The sequence below is a fragment of the Dromiciops gliroides genome, chromosome 1, assembly GCF_019393635.1.
Source record: "Dromiciops gliroides isolate mDroGli1 chromosome 1, mDroGli1.pri, whole genome shotgun sequence".
Classification (NCBI taxonomy): Eukaryota; Metazoa; Chordata; class Mammalia; order Microbiotheria; family Microbiotheriidae; genus Dromiciops; species Dromiciops gliroides.
This window is the reverse complement of record NC_057861.1, coordinates 508539-532269: the sequence shown is the minus strand read 5'-3', so window position 1 is coordinate 532269 and position 23731 is coordinate 508539. Positions and strand designations below refer to the sequence as shown.

General features: G+C 47.9%; 2 protein-coding genes across 3 annotated transcripts in view; one reads left to right on the top strand and one right to left on the bottom strand.

Annotated features, from left to right (window-relative positions):
* Positions 1-23731, top strand: part of LOC122734514 (zinc finger protein 208-like) — a 207809-nt gene that overhangs the window by 160071 nt on the left and 24007 nt on the right. The window lies entirely within an intron of this gene.
* Positions 7393-13137, bottom strand: LOC122733792 (zinc finger protein 135-like). Of its 2 annotated transcripts, none has more exons than XM_043974501.1 (5): positions 13100-13137; positions 12292-12392; positions 11015-11141; positions 10472-10567; positions 7393-9761 (listed from the first exon to the last, which is right to left on the bottom strand). In XM_043974501.1, the coding sequence occupies exons 2-5, from the start codon at positions 12325-12327 to the stop codon at positions 8467-8469; spliced, it is 1554 nt and encodes a 517-aa protein (XP_043830436.1). In that variant the 5' UTR covers positions 12328-12392; positions 13100-13137; the 3' UTR covers positions 7393-8466. The 2 variants fall into 2 exon arrangements, with proteins under 2 accessions (XP_043830436.1, XP_043830431.1); XM_043974496.1 differs by having other exon boundaries at positions 12955-13104.

Sequence of the window (23731 nt, the reverse complement as noted above, 5' to 3'; positions counted from 1 at the left end):
GAGTCAGGGGCCAGGGACCCCCCACCTCTCTCCTCTGGGCCCTGAGAGCCCTTTCCTCTGAGACCCCTCAGGCTGGCACCTGGGCAGTGAGTGAGGAGGCTGAGCAGGAGGGGAGTCCAGGCCATGGTGGAGACCCCTGCCCCCCCCCCCCCCAGCTGTGCTCCCTGACCTGGAGCTGGGCCTGCCAGGTCTCTCTTATCTCCCTTATCCCTCCCCCAGCCCTTCATGCAAATCTGCTCTTTGACTCCCACCCTGTTATGGTGCTAGAGGCAGGGCAGGACTGTGCGTGAAGCAAGGGGATGGCTACCAGTGCAGAGGCTGTGACTCTGCACCATGGGAGGGGCTGGGGAGGAAGCAGCTGCTGGACCACATACAGCCCAATGAGCAAGTATCAGGTCCATGGCTGCCCTTAGTGTGGTTTGAGACCCACCAGTCCCTAGCCCCACACTGTCCCCCTGGTGGTCAGCTCTCAAATGTCACCCTCTCTGGTCCAAGTACTGCTCTGACTGGTTAGGGCACCAAAGTAGAAGTGCTTTCATGATCTCAAGGTGCCAAAGCCTCATGAAATTCTCCCTGTAATTGCTTGTTGTTTTTCTACAAGGTTCCCACTGCATAATTTTTTTTAAATCTTGTGTCGTCTTTTACATAGAAATCTGGCTTGTTGTATTTACAGTATCTTTTCAATTAGGTTTTATATTTTAAGTTGAAATGATGCAAGAGAGTCTTTTGTGCCCATTGCTGATTATTTGCAGAGACCGGAAAGGGGGATGGGGGCTGCTTGTAACTGAGCTATCCTGATTGTGACCATTTCCCCCTGGTCGCACCCCTTCTCAGTGAATGCTGAACACCACAGAGAAACCAACATAGACAGATCTGCTGTTTCTGGAAAGGCCTGAATAAGAGATGATCCATGAATTGAGGGGAGAGTACAGCTTGGGATTCTAGGAGGAAGAAGGCACTACAGTGGAAAGAGCACAGGCTCTGCAGGGTGAGGCCCTGAGTTCAAAGGTTACCTAGATAAGGGCTCCATAATTGCTTTGACTGCATCTGTCACTTACTGCAATAGCACCATGGATGTTTGTGTTAACTTTGCTAGACCTCAGTTTCTTCATTTGTAAAATGAGGGAGTTGGAGTGGATGACCTCTGAGGACCCATTTGACCCTTGTTCCAGACCAGTTGGAAGTAAGAAGGGCCTGGGAGACAAGAGTAGAGGGGCTGTTTTGCTTGGGCTAGAACCTGAGCCTGGGCCCTGTCTACCATGGCGCTTCAGGCTGAAGGGCCAATCTCCTTGGGATGACAAAGCCAATGAGCTGTGATCCCTTGGTCCCTACCCTGGGACAACTGTGTGGAAATTTCATTTCATCAGAGAGTTGGGCCACTAAGCCAAAAGGAGGGGACGAGCTGGGGGTCTTCAAGGCTCTGAGCTGATCTGTCTTCCAGCATGTAAATCTATAACCCAAAGGAATTGAAGAAAATTTTATGTTTCTAACAATATTTCTAATACAGTTTATTATCAAATTGAAGTTAGGCATTGTCTTTATACCCATTATTAATCACATAACCAGGGTAACTTGACTTAAAACCACACAGCTAACATTTTCCTGATAGAGCATAATAATAATAAAAAATAATAAATTCTCTTAAAAGGAGACCAGAATGTATTCAATCACACCTGGATCTATTTTCCAAATGATGTCATACAGAACCTCAATGTATTCCAACTATTTGGTATTAGATTTTACACAAGGGTTATTTCATCAGTAATTCCTATTTTGGGATTTACTGTTTCCAGGTAAGCCACTACAAAAGATTTTAAAGTGACAATGTATAGCAGATTTTAAGTGTAATAAATCCAATCACACTTAGGAAACTCTTGTGATCAGATTCCTGCTTCCCCCCCAGGACAGAAACTTCTCAGTGGAACAAGAGGGGCTTAGGACATGTGGCTTTTGGGGGCCTTTTCCCCTTCCTCCAGTCCCAGGTGCAGAAAGGAGAAGGGGTCCAAGAGTGCCCCCTCCTTGACAATGCCCCACCAGTCAAGTAGGAGGAAGAGCAGAGAAGCAGAAGCTTCCCCTTCAGCCTGGGGGATGGGGTGGGGTGGGGGGAACCAGCTCCCGCAGGATTTGAGGTGTCCTGTACACAGGGGAGGGGCAGGGCAGGGCACCTCAGAGCCCCCTCCTCCCTCCCAGGCTCCTTGTCCCTTCTCCTTGCCTCAGGTGGCCAGTCTCTGAAAGGGGGGAAGGATCCTGAATCCTTGCTGGGGCTGGGGACTTGGGGGCACATCAGGGAGGTAGAATCGACCCACCCCCTCCTTTTTCTTCTCCTCCTTCGTCCCCACCACCCCCATTCCAGGCTCCTCCTCCATTCCCCTCTCCTCTAAAATTTCCCTTCCCATCTTCCCCTCCCCTGCTCCCCAAATCCCCTAGGGCCCCCCTCCTCCCTTATTGGTTTTCACAGGCCCCTGCCCCCCTGCCTTCCTGGGGTTTATTCCCCCAGGAAAGGAGCCCCCAGCCTGAGCTCTGCAGGCCTCCCCACCAGCCCACACCCAGGGCCCCAACCTCAACCCCCCTCAGGTGTCACTCCCCCTCCCTCCTCAGATGACCAGGCATTTCCCAGGACTCCTGGGTGTGGGGGGGTGGCACGGACCATCACAGTGGGTTTTTCCTTCTCCTTGGCATGTCTGGCACCTGGAATGCAGTGAGGCATACAGTAGGTGCTTCATCAATGCACCTTGAGTTGGCCCAAGTCCTGGAAAAAGACAGAGCTCCTCCTGGTGTCCCCTGGAGCAGGGAGGACTATGGGCATTTCCAAGACCCAGGGAGGTCTGGGATCTGGGAGGGGACAAGGGCTGACCCCTCCCACAGATCCCTTTTCCTTTCTAGCTCAGCCCCCTGAGACCCCACAGGCCTGGGTACAAGCAAGAACAAGGAGGGAAGAATAGGCCCCAGGGTCTTGCCCCCCAGAGCCCCCCAGGTAAGCAGCCTTGGGCTCTCCCTTCTTTCTTCTTCTCCTCCTCCTCCTCCTTCCCCTCCCCCTTCCCCAATCCCCATCCTCCTTCTCTTCCTCCTTCATTTTTTAACTTCAGCTGAAGCATAATAGATTCTGCTCCAGCCTTTTACCTTTACTCCATGTATGTCTTTGCTTCAAAGTGCTTCTTGTAAACAACATATTTTGTAGGATTCTGATTTTTAATCCACTCTGCCATCCACTTTTGTTTTATGGGAGGGTTCATCCCATTTACATTCACATGTGTAAGTGTATTTCCTACTAACAGGGTTTCCCCCACCCCCATCCTATTTTCCCCCTGTTTATACTTTTTCAGTCTTTCTTTCACCCTGTCCATCCTCACCAGTGTTTTGCTTTTGACCACTGCATCCTTCAGTCTGCCCTTTCTCCTATCAGTCCTCCCTACCTTTTCTTTTCCCATTTCCCTCCTTCCCCATAGGGTAAGGTACATTTCTATAATTGACTGAGTGTATGTTATTCTCTCCTTGAGCTGCTTGCAGTATTTGCTCCTTACCAGGAAGTTCTGTAATTTAGCTATAATATTCCTGGGAGTTTTCATTTTGGGGTCTCTTTCAGGAGGAAATTGGTGGATCCTTTCAATGACAGTTATCCCTTTCAGACCCTGGGATTTAGGGTTGTGGCACCCCCTCAAGCTAGAAAATCCAAGTAGAACTTTTTAGGCCTCTCATCATACCAGAGAAGTCTGAATTATTATGATATAAAGAGATAAAATGTTTATATTGTATAATACTATACATATATTTTTCTGAGTTTCTACACTTTTTCTGTGTTGTCTGCTGGCCTGTGTGTTGTCTACCATTTCCAAAAACTGCCCCCAAATTCCCATTTAATTATTTAAGTTGACTCATGATATATCAAAACCAAGATGCATAAAGTCTCAGTGTGGAGGGAATAACTGCACTGTTTTAGCCCCTAGTTCTAGGATGTCAGGGCAGTTTTCCTTCATAATTTCTTCAAAGATGCTGTCCAGGTTCTTTTTTTGATTATGGCTTTCAGGTAGTTTAATAATTCGTAAATAAGCTGTTCTGGTTCTATTTTCAATGTCAATTATTTTCCAACAAGGGATTTTACATTTTCTTCTATGGAGGGGTGGGGATACTGCCTTAGATTGATTAGCCAATTCCATGCAAATTGTTACCCTTGAAAATGGGAGTGGCCATTTCCCAGGAAGGATGGGAAGAGATAAAAGGCCTGTGAGCCTCCATTTTGGGGTTCATTCCACAAGGGGTGGCCCATTCTCAGAAGAATCACAATAAATGGGCCTTTGATACATCACCAACACTGAGTTCCAGAAGTTATTGGAGTGATTTTTCTCATAGTTGGGGATGAGGTTCTTAGGAATTCCTCTTTAAAGAAGTACACCCTCTTGCACACATATCCAATTAGAATAAAATAATAGTTTATTTAGGTGCTAGGGAAAGGAAAGCAAGAGAGAAATCCTTGGGACTTCTCTTGGAGAGAAGGCAAGGCTCTGAGATATCTATCTCCCTGAGCAGGAGACAGGAAGATACTTTTATAGAAGACTGATGGTGGTCTGATGAAGGTGACCATATGACTGTGGAAAGTTCCCTTATTGGGGGAGGACCATCCCCCACTGGTGGGGGCTGGAGGAAGTTGGGTGATGGGTGGCTACAGATCTCAAGACATCCCTGTCCTCCTCATGCCACAAAGGCAGCAGCCATACCTAATCTTATCTCCCCAGGGGTGGGGGAGATTGGAATGAAGGGTGGTGGTCCTGGAGTCAACTCAGTGCAGATCCAATCAGTGCCCCTCATCTCTTTACATATGTCTATCCTTTGGTTTAGTTTCTCAAGAAGGATCTTTTGATTTACCCTACAAGTTTTTTTTGGTTTTATTTTACCCAGGAACCCATACCACTGTGTGAAACCCTATTTATGCTTCTACTTTCCCTTGTTCTCTTGAGATGCTCCCCACAGGGCAGCTGCCAGGGAGCTGAGGCTTCTTTATCTTCTGGGAGGGATTCCAGCTAGGTGGGCCTGGAGGCAGAAAGAAGAGTTCAAATCCAGCCTCAGACACTTTTCTCTGTGTGACTATGGGCAAGCCACTTGACCTGCATGTCTCACTTTCTTCAATTCTAAAATGAGGAGAATAATGGCATCTACCCCAAAGGCTTCTGTGAGGATTCCACTTCTCAAGTATTTAGCAGTGCCTGGCACCTGGGTGATAGAGAAAGGCTAGCTTTTTTTTTTTTTTTGTGGAGCAATGTGGGTTAAGTGAATTTCCCAGGGTCACAGAACTAATAAGTGTCAAGTGTCTGAGGCCGGATTTGAGCTCAGGTACTCCTGAATTCAGGGTGGGTGCTTTATCCACTGCGCCACCTAGCCACCCCTAAATATAATTTTTTTCAGGGCGATGGGGGTTAAGTGACTTGCCCAGGGTCACACAGCTAGTAAGTACCAAGTGTCTGAGGCTGGATTTGAACTCAGGTCCTCCTGCCTCCTGGGCCAGTGCTTTATCCACTGCACCACCTAGCTGCCCAAGGCTAGCTCTTATTATTATTTTTTTTTGGTGAAGCAATTGGGGTTAAGTGACTTGCCTAGGGTCACACAGCTAGTAATTGTTAAGTGTCTGAGGCTGGATTTGAATTCAGGTCCTCCTGAATCCAGGGCCAGAGCTCTATCCACTGTGCCACCTAGCTGTCCCCTGCTTTTATTATTCTTATTGCTGTCCAGGAGGTTTCACGATCTCTAGGCTGAGGAATTCCCAAACACTGACCTAAACTTGCTGAAGGAAAAACACTGATTCTCCTTTACAGCCCAGTGCAGTGTCTGGAATACAGAAGGCAAGACATCAAGTCACTAGAGAGGTGACAGGAACCTGAGGGACGTTTGGACTCAGGTCTAGCTGACTGAGGTCCAGCACTACCCACTGCACTGCACCACCCAGCTAGTTCCCTTCAGAGAGATGACTGAGAGCTACTTCACTCTTAATAGAAACTACTTAATGTATGTAGGGGGACCCTTTTACATAATAACCTAAAGTCCAGGGAGGAAGGTGGGGAGAATCATTGGGAGGGGATGGTTTTCTTGGGGGAAGGTCCATAAGTCCATCAAGAAGCTGGAATTGACAAACACTGGTCAGCCCCAGGCAATTTCCCTGCCTGGGTGGGGACCAGTCAGTTCTTAGTAAATTTGTAGTTATCACTGCAAAGCCTGGAATCTGTTAGAATCTGTTCATTAGAGCTGGAGAAATGACTTTTCTTTCATTCATCCAGACATTGGGAGAGGTGAGAAGAACTGAAAATTGTTGAAAATTCAATGTTTCTATTGCCTGTCTCCTAAAAAAAAGATATTTAATAGATTAGAGAAATTAATTGTATAATATCTCCTACAAAAAAACCTCCTGCCTCATGGAGTTCATGTAGCAGAGTTTGTAATTTCTGTATGCCTCTTATGAGGCAACAGAAGTATCATCTCCCACCCCTGATGTATAAACTGGGGGAAAAGTTTTTGCTTGGATAGGAAGGTGAACAAAAAGCATCTCATAAGGAGATATATGAAGTTCTCCTCTTGGTCTATTGCGTTGATAGAATGCCAAAGGTAGAACATCAGGCCATTTCAAATGGGTTTCAGTACATAATTTGCCAATCATGCTCTGATGCTTTTTATTCTTATGTTCAACCTGGCCTGAACTTTGTGGGTGGTAGGGTGTATGGAATTTTGGAATTACTCCCAAAAAAGAGTATATTTGGGATAAAACAGAATCAGTAAAATGTGTGCCTTTGTCAGAATCAATGTGGGCTCCTGCATTCCCCTTTGAACCAGGATCATTATTCCCTGTGTGGGAGGGGCAATGTACAATGGCCAGAGCAGAGGGGAGTTTCAGGGCACCTAGGAGGTCCCTGATAGCCTTGCCTGGGTATGTTAAAAAAAAAACAAACCCTTTGTAGCCAAAGCATATCCACTGAGTGGCATATTCCAAAAGAATATTTCAAGTCAGTAAAAATGGTGGCACTCTTTCCTTTGGCTATATTACAGGCTTGTGTGAGAGCCACAAGTTAAGCAGCTTGCGCACTAAAATAGGAACGCAGAGAAGCTGCCCAGACAGTATCATAATCAGAAACCACAGTGGCCCCAGTGAAACGAGTCCCATGTTTCATAAACGAAGAACCATCTGTATACAGGACAGTATCAGGCTTCTCTAAAGGTTCATCTAAAAGATGATCACATGGTTTATCAGCCATATTAACTAAAGAAGCACAGTCATGCAAAGGCTCCCCTGAGAGTATAATTTTTCTAATAAACTAGCATCCAGAAACAAGTGAATTAAGCAGAACCAGCAGAATAATGTAAATAATAACATAGTTAAGACAAACAATTCTGTAAAATTTAAGAATTCTGATCAATGCAAGGACCACCATACTTCCAGATTAATGATAAAGCATCCTGCCCCAATCTTAGCAGAAAATTATAGGATTTGAGGTGCAGAAATCTGAATGTTTTAAGGCATAGTCAATGCGGGAATTTGTTTTCTTTGACTATCCAAATTCCTACAAGAATTTTGTATTTTGTTGTTTTCTTCTCTTTTTCAATTGGGAAGGGGAGAAGTTGGGAAGAAAAAGAAAATGTTATTTCAAAAAATAAAAATTTTAAAACAATTCATTCAACAACAGAAAAATTTACAAAGTGTTTTACAGATTCTCTCAAGACTGATAAAAATGTTCAATGGATTAGGGCTCAACACAAATCCCTAAAGCACTTGAATGCTGACCACTTTCCAAGTAAAACCACTCATAACTAATCAAGAAGCAACTTAACTGTTCTAAACTCACTTTCTTTACTATACTATTGTGTCCCCTTTATCTATGTTATTTGATATTGGAAATCTGATATGTAGGAACTTCTGTGATTACAGGTTTTCTTTTATTAATGGTCCCTTTACTTTTTGGATACATTGCTGTCACTCACTACCAAATCTCCCCTATCCAATTAAGAGTTTCCATGTAACAAGTATAATGAAGATAGGAAAATAAGGGGGCAGCTAGGTAGTGTAGTGGAAAGAGCACTGGCCCTGAAGTCAAGAGGACCTGAGTTCAAGTCTGGCCTCAGTCACTTGACACTTGCTGTGTGACCCTGGGCAAGTCACTTAAACGCCCACTGCCTTGCAAAAAAGAAAAAAAGAAAAAATAAAGGAAACATATTGGTTACTTTGTGAAAATATATGCCTTCCTTGCATCTCCAGTCAATGACCCATCTGCTGAATAGAAATAAATTGTTCCCTACCAGTAAGTGAAGGGCTTTCCACATGCACTAAATGCGTATGGTTCCTGTCCAATATTGAGTACATTTGTCAGGAGTCTTTTCCAGATAAAAGTATGCTTTACAAGATTTTATTAATGAGGTTTTTCAACATAAAAATCTATGAGGTTAAGTTAATACTGTTATCCCTGAGAATGCCTTCACACATTCACTACATTCCTAAGACTTCTCTCTATTATGTATTTTTCCAATATGTACTGGAAGACCTTTCTGAGTGAAGGCCTTTCCACATTCATTGCACACACAGGATATCTCTCCAGTGTGAGTTCTCTGATGCTGAGTCAGTGTTGTGCTCCTTGCAAAGGCTTCTCCACAATTACTGCACTTAAAAGGTTTCTCTCTACTATGAATGCTAAAGTGTTGTCTAAGATCTGACTTCTGGCGAAAGAACTTTCCACATTCAGAGCATGCATGTGGTTTCTCTCCAGTATGAACTCTGTTGTGATCATTAAGAGCAGATTTCTGGGAGAAGGCCTTCCTACATACACTGCACTGATGAGGTTTTATTCCTGTGTGAGTACTCCAGTGCTGAGTACGGTTAGAGCTGGATCGGAATGTCTTCCCACATTCTTTGCATTCATAGGGTCTCTCTCCAGTGTGAGTTCTCTGATGTAGAGTGAGGGTTGTGCTCCGTGGAAAGGCTTTCCCACAATCACTGCATTTAAAAGGTTTTTCTCCAGTGTGAATCCTGCAATGTCGTATAAGGTCTATCTTCTGGCAGAAGGACTTTCCACAGTCATTGCATTTGAAAGGTTTTTCTCCACTATGAATTCTGAAATGCTGGGTAAGACCTGTTTTAAGGTGGAAAGCCTTTCCACACTCACTGCATTCATAAGATTTGGTTTTATTCTGACTACCAGAATGTTGATTAAGATCTGCTTTTTGATAGATTGTCTTCCCACACTGAGTCAATTCATAACACGTTTCACCTGGATCAGTTCCCTGGGACAGATTAAGTTCATTATACACTATGAAAGAATTCCCACTTTCATGAAGTTCCTCTTCATCATGAATTTCTTGTTTGTCAATGAGGTCAAAATCATAAGAGAAGGCTTTCTGACATTTGTTAACCTCAGAATATTTCTTCTGTGAAAAAATCTGATTACAATATCTTTGGTCTGACTCCATGGTGAAGCTCCTTCTCTGATCAGCACCTTTGTGGAGATTCATTACTAAAGAAACTTCCTGTTGTAGCAAAAGGACTGCCCCTGGGTTAAAGGTTTGGCCATATTTACTATAATCAGAACCTCTGATTTCACCAGCAGTTTCTGTCTGGATTACTTTTTCTTGCCTAGGTTTCTCCTCATTGCTCTGATCTCTCTTCATTCTGTCATAAGACTCCCTGGCTTGGTCCATCCACGGGTCATCCCACAAGGACCTTTGCTGGGATAAGTCTTCCACAGAAATGCCCATCTCTGGAGAAGACTCCTTGGTCTGAGGCCTGGTATCCCAATCTGAAAAAAAGAAAAGTATAAATACCTTTTTCCCATGTATGAATAAGTTTTAACTATGCTTCATTTCCCCCAATATTCTGGCTTTTATAAGCAATGTACACATTATTTTCATCAATTCTTCTTTCTTTGACAATATTTTTACATTCACCGTATATATCCTTTGATGTAGCTCAATAATAGTACATAGGTGAATAGATCAAAATTGATAGAGATGATGCACAATTAATGGAAACATAGAAGATTGCTGGTCCCCCTGAACCAATATGGACAATGTGGTCTGACCTACTTTTTTTCTTTGGTGGAAAATTCTTCATCTGAATATCACCCCTGGGGAATCTTGGGAATGTGATCAGAGTCTAAGAAGGGGAACTGAGGTGTGGCTCCTACACTGCAGAATTCTGCCTTGCTCTCCCAACAGATAAGTCACAGTTCCCCCCATAGTGGAGCAGCACTCCTCCATCTTAAAGTAGCAACATAATCTGGTCATTTCTAGCTGTCTACACCAACTGATCCTGGTATAAAAGTTGACCACATCTAAATACAACAGAAGAGTCAGGAAGAAATGATCTGTAAGATCTACAGCTGGGAGAACGGTTCACAATGAAAAAGTCTTTGAAAGGATCACCAATGCCCACTTTCCAAAGGTCCACAGATGGATGACCAACTCAGCACTGGGGTGTCATGTACTCAAGGGCCTGACACTCACTCACCTGGCCTGCAGGTGTTGAGGACACTGTCACTTAGACTCCAATGTGCTTCCCCTGGCTCCAGCTGAGAGATCACATCCATGCTGGAATCTGCAAGGCCTAGTCATAGGAAATGGCAAAGTGATAGAAAGGGTGAGTCACCTCAGAACTCAACCTTCATAGGCCCTTAGGGGCAAACTAAGAAGGTCCAGGGAGACTGGGGGCATGCAGAATGAAACAGAAAATATCTGAAGTATGATCTGGTTTGTTTTCCTGGGAAGACACAGGAATGGGACAAAGAACAGAGTTGGGTTCAGAAAGACTAGGAGTCTTCTGGCCCATTTAAACTAAAATACATGGGACTTTCATGAGTTCCAGTATTTGCTGTGGGACTTTAGAAAGCCCCCCTGGTCTGAGGAAGCAGAGCTGGGGGTCATTCAATGAAGCAGCCAGATCCCAGACATACAAAGCCAGAGCCATTCAGATGGGATCAGAGAGAGCACAAGCCCCCTGCCTTGGGCCTCACTGGAATGGGTTTACCAGGCCTTCCCAGAGGAGCCTCCTCACCCAGGCTGACCAGGTTCCTGTAGTTCTCCAGCATCACCTCCCAGTAAAGCTCCTTCTGGGAAGTGTCCAGGTAGCCCCACTCCTCCCAGGTGAAGTCCACAGCCACATCCTTGAAAGTCATTGAGACCTGAAACAACAAATACATTTGTGCTCAGCCAGGGACCCTAACAGGGGCAGGAATGAGAGGGACTGATTCCTCCTACATTCAGGTTTCCTTGTCCCAAGGCAGATCTTTAGGGGGAGCTCCTACATGCCTCAGGCTGTGCCAGATGGAAATCATGCAAGAGAAGGACAGTCATCCTCCAGGCAATAAGCATTCATGGAGGGTCTACCCTGTGTCAGGCTCTGTGCTGAGCCTGGAGATACAAAGCAGGACAAAAACAGTCCCTGCCCTCAGGGAGCTCACAGTCTAAAGGGGGAGAAAACAGGCCCCTGGCCACTGACAGACAAGGTGGAGACAACACTGTCTTGACAAAAGAAAAACAAAAAACCCCACAACAGACTAGGCCAATTGGGTAGAACAGGCACAAAAAGCCAATGAGAAAAAGAATGCTTTAAAAGCCAAATGGAAAAGGAGATACAAAAGCTCTCTGAAGAAAGTAACTCCTTAAAAGTTATAATTGAGCCAACCGCAGCTAATGACTTTATTAGAAATCAAAAAACAATAAAGTACAACCAAAAGAATGAAAAAATAGAAGGCCATGCGAAATATCTCATTGGAAAAACAAATGACTTGCAAAATAGATCCAGGAGACATAAACAGAAAATTATTGGACTACCTGAAAGCCATGATCTAACAAAGAGCCTAGGCATCATCTTCCAAGAAATTGTCAGGGAAAATTGCCCTGATATTTTAGACTCAGGAGGTAAAATAGACATTGAAATCACCTCCTGAAAAAATCTGAAATAAAAACTCCCAGTAATACAATAGTATCTTATTTTTTTTTTGCAGGGCAATGAGCCTTAAGTGACTTGCATGAGGCTCACTGATGTTCATTAAGTAAGCCCAGTAGCATTTTGGGGACAACTGGAGAGTACCAAGAAACCAGTGTGGGCTGGTACGCTAGTCTTCCTGATTCTGGGGAGAAATCATCCTTGTGAGACAAGGACTGATTCCAGGGCATCTTGTGGTTGTCCCGTGACCTCCTTAGGTAAGGGTCAGATTCAGCTCAGCAGGACAGAGGCGGCAGGGGCTTGAGCAAAGTGACCTGCTGGCTGAGAATGTTTTATTTCTCTCACCTGAGATACCATGTCAGGGAGAGGCCAAGGCTGCTTACCTGGGGGGCCCTGGGGGGCAGGAGCCCGGGGCCCATTCTTCCCTCCTTCCTCCTCCTTGCTCTGGCTTGTACCCAGGCCTGTGGGGTCTCAGGGGGCTGAGCTAGAAAGAAAAAGGGAGCCGTGGGAGGGAGGGGTCGGCCCTTGCCCCCTCCCAGCTCCCAGACCTCCCTGGGCCTTGGAAATGCCCACAGTCCTCCCTGCTCCAGGAGACACCAGGAGGAGAACGTCTGTTTCCAGGGCTTGGGGCAACTCAATGTGCATTGATGAAGCGCCTACTGTGTGCCTCACTGCATTCCAGGTGCCAGAGATGCCAAGGACAAGGTCCCTGCCGCCCCCACCCTCCCCAGGAGTCCTGGGAAATGCCAGGTCTTAGGAGGAGGGAGGGGCGGTGACAGCTTGGGGGGGGGTGAGGAGGGCACCCTGGGCGGGGGCTGGGGGGGAGGGCTGCAGAGCTGAGGCTGGGGGGCTCCTTTCCTGGGGGAACAAACCCTAGGAATGCAGAGGGGCACAGGCGTGTGAAACCCAATAAGGGAGGGGGAGCCCCAGGGGATTTGGGGAGCAGGGGGGGGGAGATGGGAGGGAAGGAGAAGCCTGGGATGGGGCGGGGGCGCAGAGAAAGGGGGAGGGGGAAATAAGGGAGGGGGCAGGGCAGCCGCACTCACCCCCGCCAGGGGCCACGAGGCTTCGCCCCATGTAAGTGAGTAGCCAGGGAGCGGAGGGGAGACGCAGAGCAGGGCAGGGAGCCAGGCGGGGGGCCGCGGCTCCTCGCCTCCTCTCAGACCCAGGACCAAGGGCCGGATGTGATACCTGGGCCTCAGGAACAGGGAAGGAAGAAACTTCCGCATCTGCGCAGTCTCTCTGTCTGGCTCTGTTTCTGTCTCTGCCTCTCGCGCTCTCTCAGCGAACGAGGCGCCCATTGGCTGGATCACGGAGGGGGTGGAGCGTCAGCCACCAACCCATTGCAGGGAGGGAGACCTTGGTTCACGCTCCGCCCCCTCCCTGATCCAGCCAATGGGCGCCTCCCTCGGTGAGGTAAGAGACTGCACAGACCCAGAGTTTTCTTCGGTGCTCCAGGGCCCTTGGTCTTGGTTCCTGGCTCTTGGTCCTGAATCTGGGAGGAGGCGAGGACGGGGAGGGGGGCGCCGCCCCCCCCAAACGCCCCGCCTGGCCCCCTGCCCTCCTCCGCGTGTCCCCTCAGTTCCTTGGCCAATCTCTGAAATGGGACGAAGCCTCATGGCCCCTGGCAGGGGTGAGTGAGGCTGGGCCACCATTCCCTTCTTTACCCCTCACCCCCTCCTCCTCCCCCCATTCTCTGCATCCCCTCCCCCTTCCCCGGCTCCTCCTCCCCGCCCCTTGCAATTCCTCCCCTCCCATCTCCCCCTCCCCTGCTCCCCAAATCCCTTGCTCAGACATCTCCCCCCCTCCTCCCTTTTTTTGTGTTTCACACACCCCTGGCCCCCTGCATTCCTAGGGTTTGTTCCCTCTGGAAAGGAGCCCCCAGCCTCAACTCTGCAGCCCTCCCCACCAGCCCCCGCCCAGGGCCCCCTCCTCAACCCCCCAGGTGTCACTGCCCCTCCCTCCTCAGATGACCAGGCATTTCCCAGGACTCCTTGGGGGGGGGGGCAGGGACCACCACAGTATGGGCTTTTCCTTGGCATCTCTGGCACCTGGAATGCAGTGAGGCATACAGTCAAGCTGCCTGGCATCCAGGAGGCACTTAATAAATGCTGGTTTCCCCGACCTGACTCAGCAGCTGGGGCAGCCCTGAGAGGAGGCATCTCCTGGGAGACTTTGCCTGAGGCTCCCCATGGTTACTGCTCCCTCCCTCCCTGCCTCTCCCCAAATGTCCAGATGCAGTGGCCTCTTCTCTGGCCTCCTCCTCTCTCCCCTGGCTCAGGGTCCTGACCCTGCTCCCTCTTGGGGCCCTCCTCCTCCCTTCTCTGTCTCCTTGGCTGGGTCCCCATCCATGCCATGCCCTCTGTCTGACAGGCTTGTCCCTGGCTCAGCCTGGCCCTTCTCCTCTCTCCAAGCTCTGTCCCTCGGGGGTCTCATCCCAGGCTCTGGGTTCCAGTCCTGCAGCTACAACTACAACAATAAGACTTTTTAAGCAGGATGGCCCCTGGGCCTCCCCAGCTCACCATATCCCAGGGTAACTCAGCATCTCCCCCAAACCCTCCCTGATTCTGAACCTGGCTCTTCCTGTGGAGGAGACCACCCTCCTCCAGGGGCCCCAGGCTGGCACCCTCACTCCTCCCTGTAACTGCTCCCTCCCACTCTCTACCAGGGGCTCCCTGTTCCTCCCTTTGGCATTCAATGCTCTGCATACACTGAGCACTTCCTGCCTTCCCCTTGTCTTGGTGGGTTAACCTCCTCCATGCCTCCTGTGCTCCAGCCAGCCTGGCCTGTTTGCTCTGACTCACACCTGACCCCCCCATCTCTCCTCTCTGCCTTTGCTTCCCCTCCCTGCCTGCAATGCTCTTCTCCCCTCCCCTTGTCCCTCCTGCAGTCACTGGCTTATTGCTTCCAGGCTCAGCTCAAGCCCAGCCTTTTACAGGAGCCCACTCCTGGCCCCTCAGCTGCTGGTGCCTTGCTGCCCACCCTGAGGACTGTTGGGGCTTTTCCTCTGCATCCCCCCACCATGGACCCCAGTGCCTGGCACAGAGATGGCCCTTAACAAAGGCCTGTTGCTGGGTTCTGGGGCCTCTGGGAGAAGACTGGCACTGGGGACCCTGAGCTGTTGAGTAGGAGGCCTCATGGTCTGGTGGAGAGACCTTGGTCAGGGTCTGGAGACAGGGATGGGAGCCCCAGCTCTGATCCTGTGTGTGTGACCCTGAGCAATCCAGGAAGCCTTTCCTGGCCTCAGTTTGATCATCTGTAAAGTAGGGCTGAGGAAGCCTGGTCTTCCCAAGGTGGTTGTGAGGACAGTGTTGTCTCCACCTTGTCTGTCAGTGGCCAGGGGCCTGTTTTCTCCCCCTTTTCACTGTGAGCTCCCTGAGGGCAGGGACTGTTTTTGTCCTGCTTTGTATCTCCAGGCTCAGCACAGAGCCTGACACAGGGTAGACCCTCCATGAATGCTTATTGCCTGGAGGATGACTGTTCTTCTCTTACATGATTCCCATCTGGCACAGCCTGAGGCATGTAGGAGCTCCCCCTAAAGATCTGCCTTGGGACAAGGAAACCTGAATGTAGGAGGAATCAGTCCCTCTCATTCCTGCCCCTGTTAGGGTCCCTGGCTGAGCACAAATGTATTTGTTGTTTCAGGACTCAGTGAAGTTCAAGGATGTGGCTGTGGACTTCACCTGGGAGGAGTGGGGCTACCTGGACATTTCCCAGAAGGAGCTTTACCAGAATGGTTGGATCAGTTCACAGCTCCACCAACAATGCATTAGTGTTCCAATTTTTCCACAGCTTCTCCAACATTTATTATTTTCCCTTTTTGTCATATTAGCCGGTCTGATAGGTGTTAGTTGGTACCTCAGAGTTGTTTTAATTTGTGTTTCTCTAATCAAGAAAGAGCTGATATTGATGGAACACAGACTGAAGCATGCTATTTTTCACTTTCTTTCATTTTTTAATGAAAATGTTCTTGTACAAAATGACTAATATCATAATGTTTTACATAATTGCACATGTATGACCCATATCTGATTGCTTATCACCTCAGGGAAAGGGGAAGGGAGGTAGTGAAGGAGGGATAAAATTTGGAATTCAAAACTAGGGACTGGGGTCCCTAGAGCCAGGGTACTTGTGACTCCCTCTTCAATGCCTGGGACTTGCTTCTCAATCTCTCTTTTTTTCTAGGCTCCATGCTTTATCCACTGTGCTACCTAGCTGCTTCAGTTTTTTCATCTGTAAAATGAGGTGGAGAAGGAAAAGTCAAATCACTCCAGTATCTTTGCCAAGAAAATCCCAAGAGAGTCTCAGAAAATTGGACACACTGAAAAATGACTGAACAACAACAGCAGGATAGATACAACATAAATAAAAGGTGATTGGGGGAAGGCATGCCTTTCAAGCTATGGGGATTTAGGGAAGGCTTTATGTAGAAGAAAATATTGGGCTTAATTTTTTAACTTAATATTTTTTTTCAAAATTACATATGAAAACAATTTTTAACATTTATTTTTTACAAATTCTTGAGTTATATATTTTCTGTCCCCCCTACCCTACTCACTGAGAAAGCAAGCAATTTTATATAGGTTATGCTTGTGCAGTCATGCAAGACATATTTCCATATTAGTCATGTTGTGAAAGAAAAAAACAAAAGAAAAAAGTTTCAATCTGCATTCAGAATCCATCAGTTCTTTCTCTGAAGATGGACAGTATTTTTCCTTATAAGTCTTTTGGAATTATCTTGGATCAGTGTATTCCTGCAAATAGCTAAAACTCATTCAGAGTTCATCCTTGTACAATATTACTGTTACTGTGTAAAATGTTCTGGTTCTGCGCATTTTACTTTGCATTAGTTTCTATAGCTCTTTCAAGGTTTCTCTGAGGACATCCTGCTCATCATTTCTTATATTACAATAGCATTCCATCACAATCATATACAAAAACTTGTTCATTCATTCTCCAATGGATGGCCATGCCCTCAATTTCCAATTTTTTGCCACCACAAAGAGAACTATTATAAATTTTTTTAAACATACATGTCCTTTTCCTATTTAAAAAAGTCTCTTTGGGATACATACCTAGTTTTGGTGTTTCTGCACCCCAGGGGCAGAAGCCCCCACCCCCCCATTGGTGCTCTCTCTCTCTCTTTTTTTTTTCTGGGCAATGAGGGTTAAGTGACTTGCCCAGGGTCACACAGCTAGTGTCAAGTATCTGAGGCTGGATTTGAACTCAGGTTCTCCTGAATCCAGTGCAGGTGCTTTATCCACTGAGCCACCTAGCTGCACCCCTCCACCTTGGCGGCCCTGGGCCACAGCCGGTCATCCCTTAAGCTGGGCCCTGTCTGAAACCTGTGCTGGACCTTCCTCTATGTCCCCCTTCTCCCAGGTCCTTGGGCTGCTCGCAGGAGTCTCTCCCTCCAACCTCTCCACTCCTGGACCCTGCCGGGGTCCCTTCAGCTCCACCTAGGGTCCCAGAGCTGGTTCTGGGGGGTCTAGGCTCCTTTGGCCTTGCGGGTGCTTCCTCCAGGCAGAACTGGGCAGTGACTTGGTCAGACCTACCCTTTAGGAAGATGAGTCTGGGGGCTGATGGATTGAATGGAGAGAGACTTGAGGCAGATGGGGGGGGGGCTCCCTCAGCAGCTATTATAATGGTCCAGGTGTGAGGGGAGGGTGTTTTCTTAAGAGCCAAGTGAGAGTCAGCTAGGTGGCATAGTGGATAGAGCACTGGCCCTGGATTCAGGAGGACCTGAGTTCAAATATGGCCTCAGACACTTGACACTTACTAGCTGTGTGACCTTGGGCAAGTCACTTAACCCTCATTGCCCAATTAAAAAAATATTTATATATATATATATATATATATATATATATATATATATATATATATATATATATATATATATATATATATATATATATATATATATATATATATATATATATATATATATATATATATATATATATTTAAAGAGCCAATTGAGAAGCCTTAGTGTGGGATTATAATTCATGATCATTTTGTGGGGAAGAAGGGGGGTTGAGTAAGTGTGTGTGTGTGTGTGTGTGTGGGGGGGGGAACAGGCTAAAGGTCCCTGTCTCCTCCCAGGCATGGAAGGGTCACTGAGATGTCTCTGGGGAGTCCTAAACCTGATTCCCTTTGGGGGAGAGGCACCTGGGATCACCCCCCAAGCCCAAGGAAGGAGGGGTCTGCTTGGAGACAGGTCCGCTTTTTTGGGGCAGGGGGGGCAGGGCTGAGGCCAGGCCACCAGACTAACCCAGGCTGGGTAAAGGCAGCTTTGGACATTCAGCCCTCCCCCCACCTGGGCTAGGAGGAGGCTGAGCAGGGTGGAGCCAAGTTTGGCCTTGAATAGCCAGGAAGGGCAAGGGGGTGGGGCAGAAGAGATGTAGATAATGGGAGGGTTGGGGGAGAGATTTCTGGAGCAGCCTCCATCTACCTTCTTTCAACTCTGGCTAGACCAAGAAGACACCAAAGAAGCCAGAGTCCAAGGCCAGGAAAAGTAAGTCTGGGTCTCAGGTGCTCCCCTCCCCCTCCCCATCTCTGGTGCTCACAGCCCCACCAGTATCTGCCCTCCTCCACACCCCAGGACCCGGAAATGAAGCATTTTTCAGAATCTTTTTAGTCTCTGTGTCTTCCCTCCCCAAGAAGTCCTCACTTCCTCCCATGAGAGAACTCTTCAGAGGCCTGCCCCTTCCAGCCATGATAGGAGGCCCTCTGGTAGAGTGAGGGCAAGAGTGCTGCATTTGGAATTGGGCCCTGGGTTCAAATTCAGCACCCCTGGGCCCCTCTTCTGGACTCTAGTGGTCATACAGTGCTTTCCACTTGTGATCTCCTTTGATCCTGACAACAACCCTGCCAGGTCGGGGCTATTATCTCCACTTTACAGATGTAGAAACTGAGGCTTGGGGTTGCAGTGACTTTCCTAGCACCTTATCTAGGACATGTCTGAGGGAGAATTCTTACCTGGGTCTGACTGACTCCAGACCCACCTAGCTCTGTCCATTTAGCCTTGGCTGCTAAGTCCCTGAACCTCAGTGTTCTCATCTCTAAAATGAGGGGGCTGGACATGGTGACCTCTGACTAAGCCCCTGTCAGGTTTCAGATATGCCTGGATTCCTGTGATCTGGAAATCGGCTCAGAAAAACAACAACAATTCATGGACGTTCTGAGTTGGAAAGATGGCAGAAGATGATCTTCACATTCCCTGCTGGCTGTAAATCTGTGAGCCAAGCTGGAATCCTGGCCGATCCTTAATGCCCCTGTGACCCTGGGTAAGTCACCAACTACTCTGAGCCTTGTTCCTCTAAGGCAACAGGAGGGCATGGAGTTCTGAAGTCCCTTCTGGCCCAGGGTCCTCTGACAGCTGGGCACTTGAAAAGAGGCCTCCAGCCTAGGACACCATCTCTGGCCCTACTGAGTTCCCTGCTTTCCTGCTACTGTCTGCCATTGGGCAGCCAATCTGCCCCTCCCCACCAGTCCAGCCCTGGCTGGGCCCAGCTCACCTGGGAGAATCCTCCAGACACATTTAGGGGACCTGAATGAAGCCCAGTCACAACCACCAACTTTCTCCCTTGCTCCAATTTTCCCAGGCTGAGTAGATTCCTCTGGGGCTTTGTTCCCCATTCATCTATGCTCTGGCCTTCTCTCAGGGACTTTCTCTGGTCTCCAAGTCATTGTCTCTTTGCCATCTTTTCTTTTTTTGATGAGGCAATTGGGGTTAAGTGACTTGCCCAGGGTCACACAGCTAGTAAGTATTAAGGGTCTGAGGCGGGATTGGAACTCAGGTCCTCCTGAATCCAGGGCTAGTGCTCTACCCACTGTGCAACCTAGCTGCCCCTTTGCCATCTTTAAAAGAATCAACAAGAAATACCCTCTGCCCCTCGCCCTCGTACTGGCCCATTTTTAAAAGTTGCTCCAAGAATCCTTGTTGGCCTTAGCACAGGGCCTGGCACAGGGAAGATGCTGTTTTCTTGTTGTTTTCAAGGTTTTCAGGAGCATCTGACTTTTCAGGAACCCTTTCAGGGGTGTCTTGGCAAAGGTGCTAGAGTAATTTGCCATTTCCTTCTCCAGCTTATTGTACAGATGAGGAAACTGGGGAAAACAGGTTAGGTGACTTGCCCAGGGTCACACAGCAAGTAAGTGTTTGAAGCTGGGTTTCAACTGGGGTCTTCCTGACTGCAGGCCAGGTTCTCTATCCACTCAGTGCACCACCTAGTAGGTGCTTTATTAATGTTTATTCATAGGCGCAGCTAGGTGGCACAGTGGATAGAGCACTGGCCCTGGATTCAGGAGAACCTGAGTTCAAATCCAGCCTCAGACACTTAACACTTGCTAGGTGTGTGACCCTGGGCAAGTCACTTAACCCCAATCGCCTAACCAAAAAAAAAAAAAGGGTTTATTCATTAATTGACCTGTTTAGGCTTATGGGCTGAGCTGCCCATTGAAGTGGATAATACATGAGGTTTCTTCTTAATCTAAGAACTAGGAGCCTTGGAGCACCTTGGAGGTGCCCCCCCTTCTGATCATGTTCAGCTTTCCTTCTAAGTGCCCTGTGGTCAGTGACTGGGGTCCCTAGAGCCAGGGTACTTGTGACTCCCTCTTCAATGCCTGGGACTTGCTTCTCAATCTCTCTTTTTTTTTTCTTTTTTTTTTAGTGAGGCAGTTGGGGTTAAGTGACTTGCTCAGGGTCACACAGCTGGTAAGTGTTAAGTGTCTGAGGCCTGATTTTGAACTCAGGTACTCCTGACTCCAGGGCCAGTGCTCTATCCACTGTGCCATCCAGCTGCCCCTTCTCAATCTCTCTTACCTCTCCCAGCCTGTGGGTGAATGAAAGAGAAGTCATTGCTTCAGGCCTAATGAATAGATTCCAGGAATTGCCCAGAGGAGCCTACCTGGTTACAGGTGCTGGCCACACTTCCCAGAAATCCCAGTCATTTGGATGACTGACCCAGCCCCAGAAAGCAGATGGAATTGGAGTGTGAGGGTTGGCTCCTCACCCCTCCTCCCATCTCTGACCCTTGCTCCATTCAACTGCATTAGCATTCCTTGTTCCTTCATCCCCTCCCACTCCTGGATTCTGGAATCCCTTTTAATTGTCCCTCCTTCTTCTGGGTCTTCCTTCCTCCACCCTGCCAGCCGCTCTGCTAGGAGGGACTTGGGACTAGAACTGGTCCACTGAGAGGGCCTCCCTGGCTATAGGAGGCAGAGCCAAGATGGCAGAGAGAAGCCAGGAAATTGCCCAAACTCTACTAAATTTCCCTCTGAAACAACATTAAATTAAGCCTCTAAGCAGACTGTGGAGCTACAGAACCTAAAAAGGATGGAGTGAAACAATCTTCTAGTTTAAGGTGACCCAGAAGGTCTTCAGGAAAGGTCTGTCTCACCGGGGTAAAAGGGTGAGAGGGAGGACCAAAACATGAAGGCAGAGGAGGACAACAGTGATGAAACAGCTGCGTGTGAAGCCTTAAAAGGGCAGAGGGGTTGGTCCTGAGACCAAAAGGCCTCTTGGAAGAGCTCAACAAGGATGTGATAGAGCAAATAGAGGCAGAAGACAAAGTGGGTAGACACTGCTGCACAGGTATTCAGTAAGCTTCCCCTAGCATCCCCCCTACTTCTTCCTTGTCTGGAAGCCTAATTCCCCTCTTGTGTTCATCCATAACAAACAAGGAGCCCCTTCCCTTCAGGCTTCTGGTCTTCCCTGGGGATCTGGTGGGAGTCTGACTTTCAAAAAGTTTTGAAATGCTAATGACTCTCCCCAGAATCTATCCTGCCCTTGTCCCACCCCCTCCCCTTCTCCAACCCCCTGTTGGGAGTTTTTCCATTTGTTTCTCCTCACTAGCCCCGTTGATCTCTTTCTGAATCCATAGCTCTTAAAAGTTCCAGTCTGCTAATTACAGGAGATTGTGAGACCAAAAGGGTCCTTTTCCTGGGGAGTTTACTTCCAATGGGATGATATTGGGGTTGCTCATAATTTATGGATGTTTGGGGCAACCTGCCTCAGTTTACCCAAATAACTCGAGGAGACCACCAAGTCAAGCAGAGACAGATTTATTACATTCCCATGGGAATGGGCAAACTTAATGCCTGAGCCACGCTAGCTAATACATGCCTTGACCTTTTATAGGGGAAGTCCCCACGCACACTAGGTCGAGCTCACAATCTAACATCCAATCCTGTCTCACCCAGGGTGTGTGTTCAGCTCGTGATCAATGTATGGAGACATGCATACATGTTCCAGGAACAAGGGGGAAAAGGGGAGGGGGAACAAGGTCAAACCAAAGGAAGAGGAAACTGGGGAGTGACAGTCAGATGTTTCAGATCTCACAGTTCCCACTGACTCCCCTCTCCTGGCCCCTGTCTCTAAAGATATTCAACCTGAATAACAGGAAGAGTCACTCCAGTGCTTCAGCATTGTTCTGTAGTCTTGTTAATTCTAGAAGGACGACAGGGTTAAAATTTATCTTAGGGCTATGTTGGGAAGAAAAGAATAATCCATTGTTGGGACCCCAGGGCCAAGGGGATTCTGCTCTGAGAAAAAGAGACATGTCACTTAACATCTGGTCTCAACTTAATTGCTGCATCCTGTGCTGAGCCCTGTCCTTTCTTCTTGAGTATTGAATTGGTGGGCAAACTCCCTGACCCACTCAACAGGGACTGGGGTTCTGACACATTCTGAGCAGAAGTAAAAATACTGTTAATTGGCAATAAAACTTAAAGGAGACAGTGAGAATTTGACAAGCAATAAACTTCTAAACGAACTACACTGGGGCAGGGCTGGGTACCTTCCAGACCCCATCCTCAGAGTTTAATCTGACTCAAATCCATAATCATCTCATGCATGGATATTGGGGAGATCTCTGGGGCATGGAGTGCCCTGACTCCTGGGAGGTGGTGCCAGATCCCTGAGTGTCTGAGCTAGCCCGGATTCTGGAAATATTCCAGACCCTTAATCTTTTCTCTGTGACTGGGGAAAGTGTCCCTGACAGCCTGGGTCTGAGGCAGGGTTGGGATCCAAGCCTTCCTGAATCTGGCTCTCTATTGAAAACATGGAAAGAATTCCACAGATCAAGCCTGTAGAGAGGACACAGATGGAAGGTGATCTCTGAGAGGAAGGCACTAGCAGCTGGGGAGGGAGGAAGAAAACCAGGGCAGGCCTTCAGAAGGGGGAGTTTGAGTAAAGGAGGAGGGGAGAGCCCTCGAAGCAGGAGGGAGCAGAGCTTGGGGGTTGTTTTGTTTGGCAAAGGGAGGGAAAGGCTAGTGAGTGTAGGAGATGCCTGGAAGGGGGAATAATGGGAGAAGGATAGGGAAGTCTGCAGCAAACTTGTATTCAATCCTATGGCTGAGTTTTCCAATTTGTAGAATTGGGGGCTGGTTTGCATGCCATAACATCCCATTTATATGGGGCATGGGGTTTTTAAAAGCCTTTGTTTCTGTGACAAAAGCCATACTATTAACTTCTCCATCATGAACAGTGTCAGGGTAGATTTGAACTCAGGTCTTCTTTTCAAGGAGGCAGCTAGGTGGTGACAGGGTGGGGGGAGCACCAGGGCTATGGTGCTGAGTTCAAATGTGGCCTCAGACACTTTCCAGCTGTGTGATCCTAAGGAAGTCACTTAACCCTGTTTGCCTCAGTTTCCTCATCTGTAAAACAAACTGTAGAAGGAAATGGCAAACCACCCTGGTACCTGTACCAAGAAACCCCCAAGTGACTGAAAATGACTGAGCAACAGCTTCTTTTCAGCACTCAATCCCCTCAACTAACATTGAAAAACATGCAATGCCCAGACCTTCCTCATTCAAAAAACAAAA

Coding starts and splice junctions, on each gene's coding strand:
- LOC122733792 (XM_043974496.1), bottom strand. CDS start 12,985: ATGGGGCGAAGCCTCGTGGCCCCTGGCGGGG. Junction 11,142..12,291: donor TGCCCCCCAGGGCCCCCCAG/GTAAGCAGCCTT, acceptor TTGTTGTTTCAG/GTCTCAATGACTTTCAAGGA. Junction 9,762..10,471: donor CCTCAACACCTGCAGGCCAG/GTGAGTGAGTGT, acceptor TCTTTTTTTCAG/ATTGGGATACCAGGCCTCAG.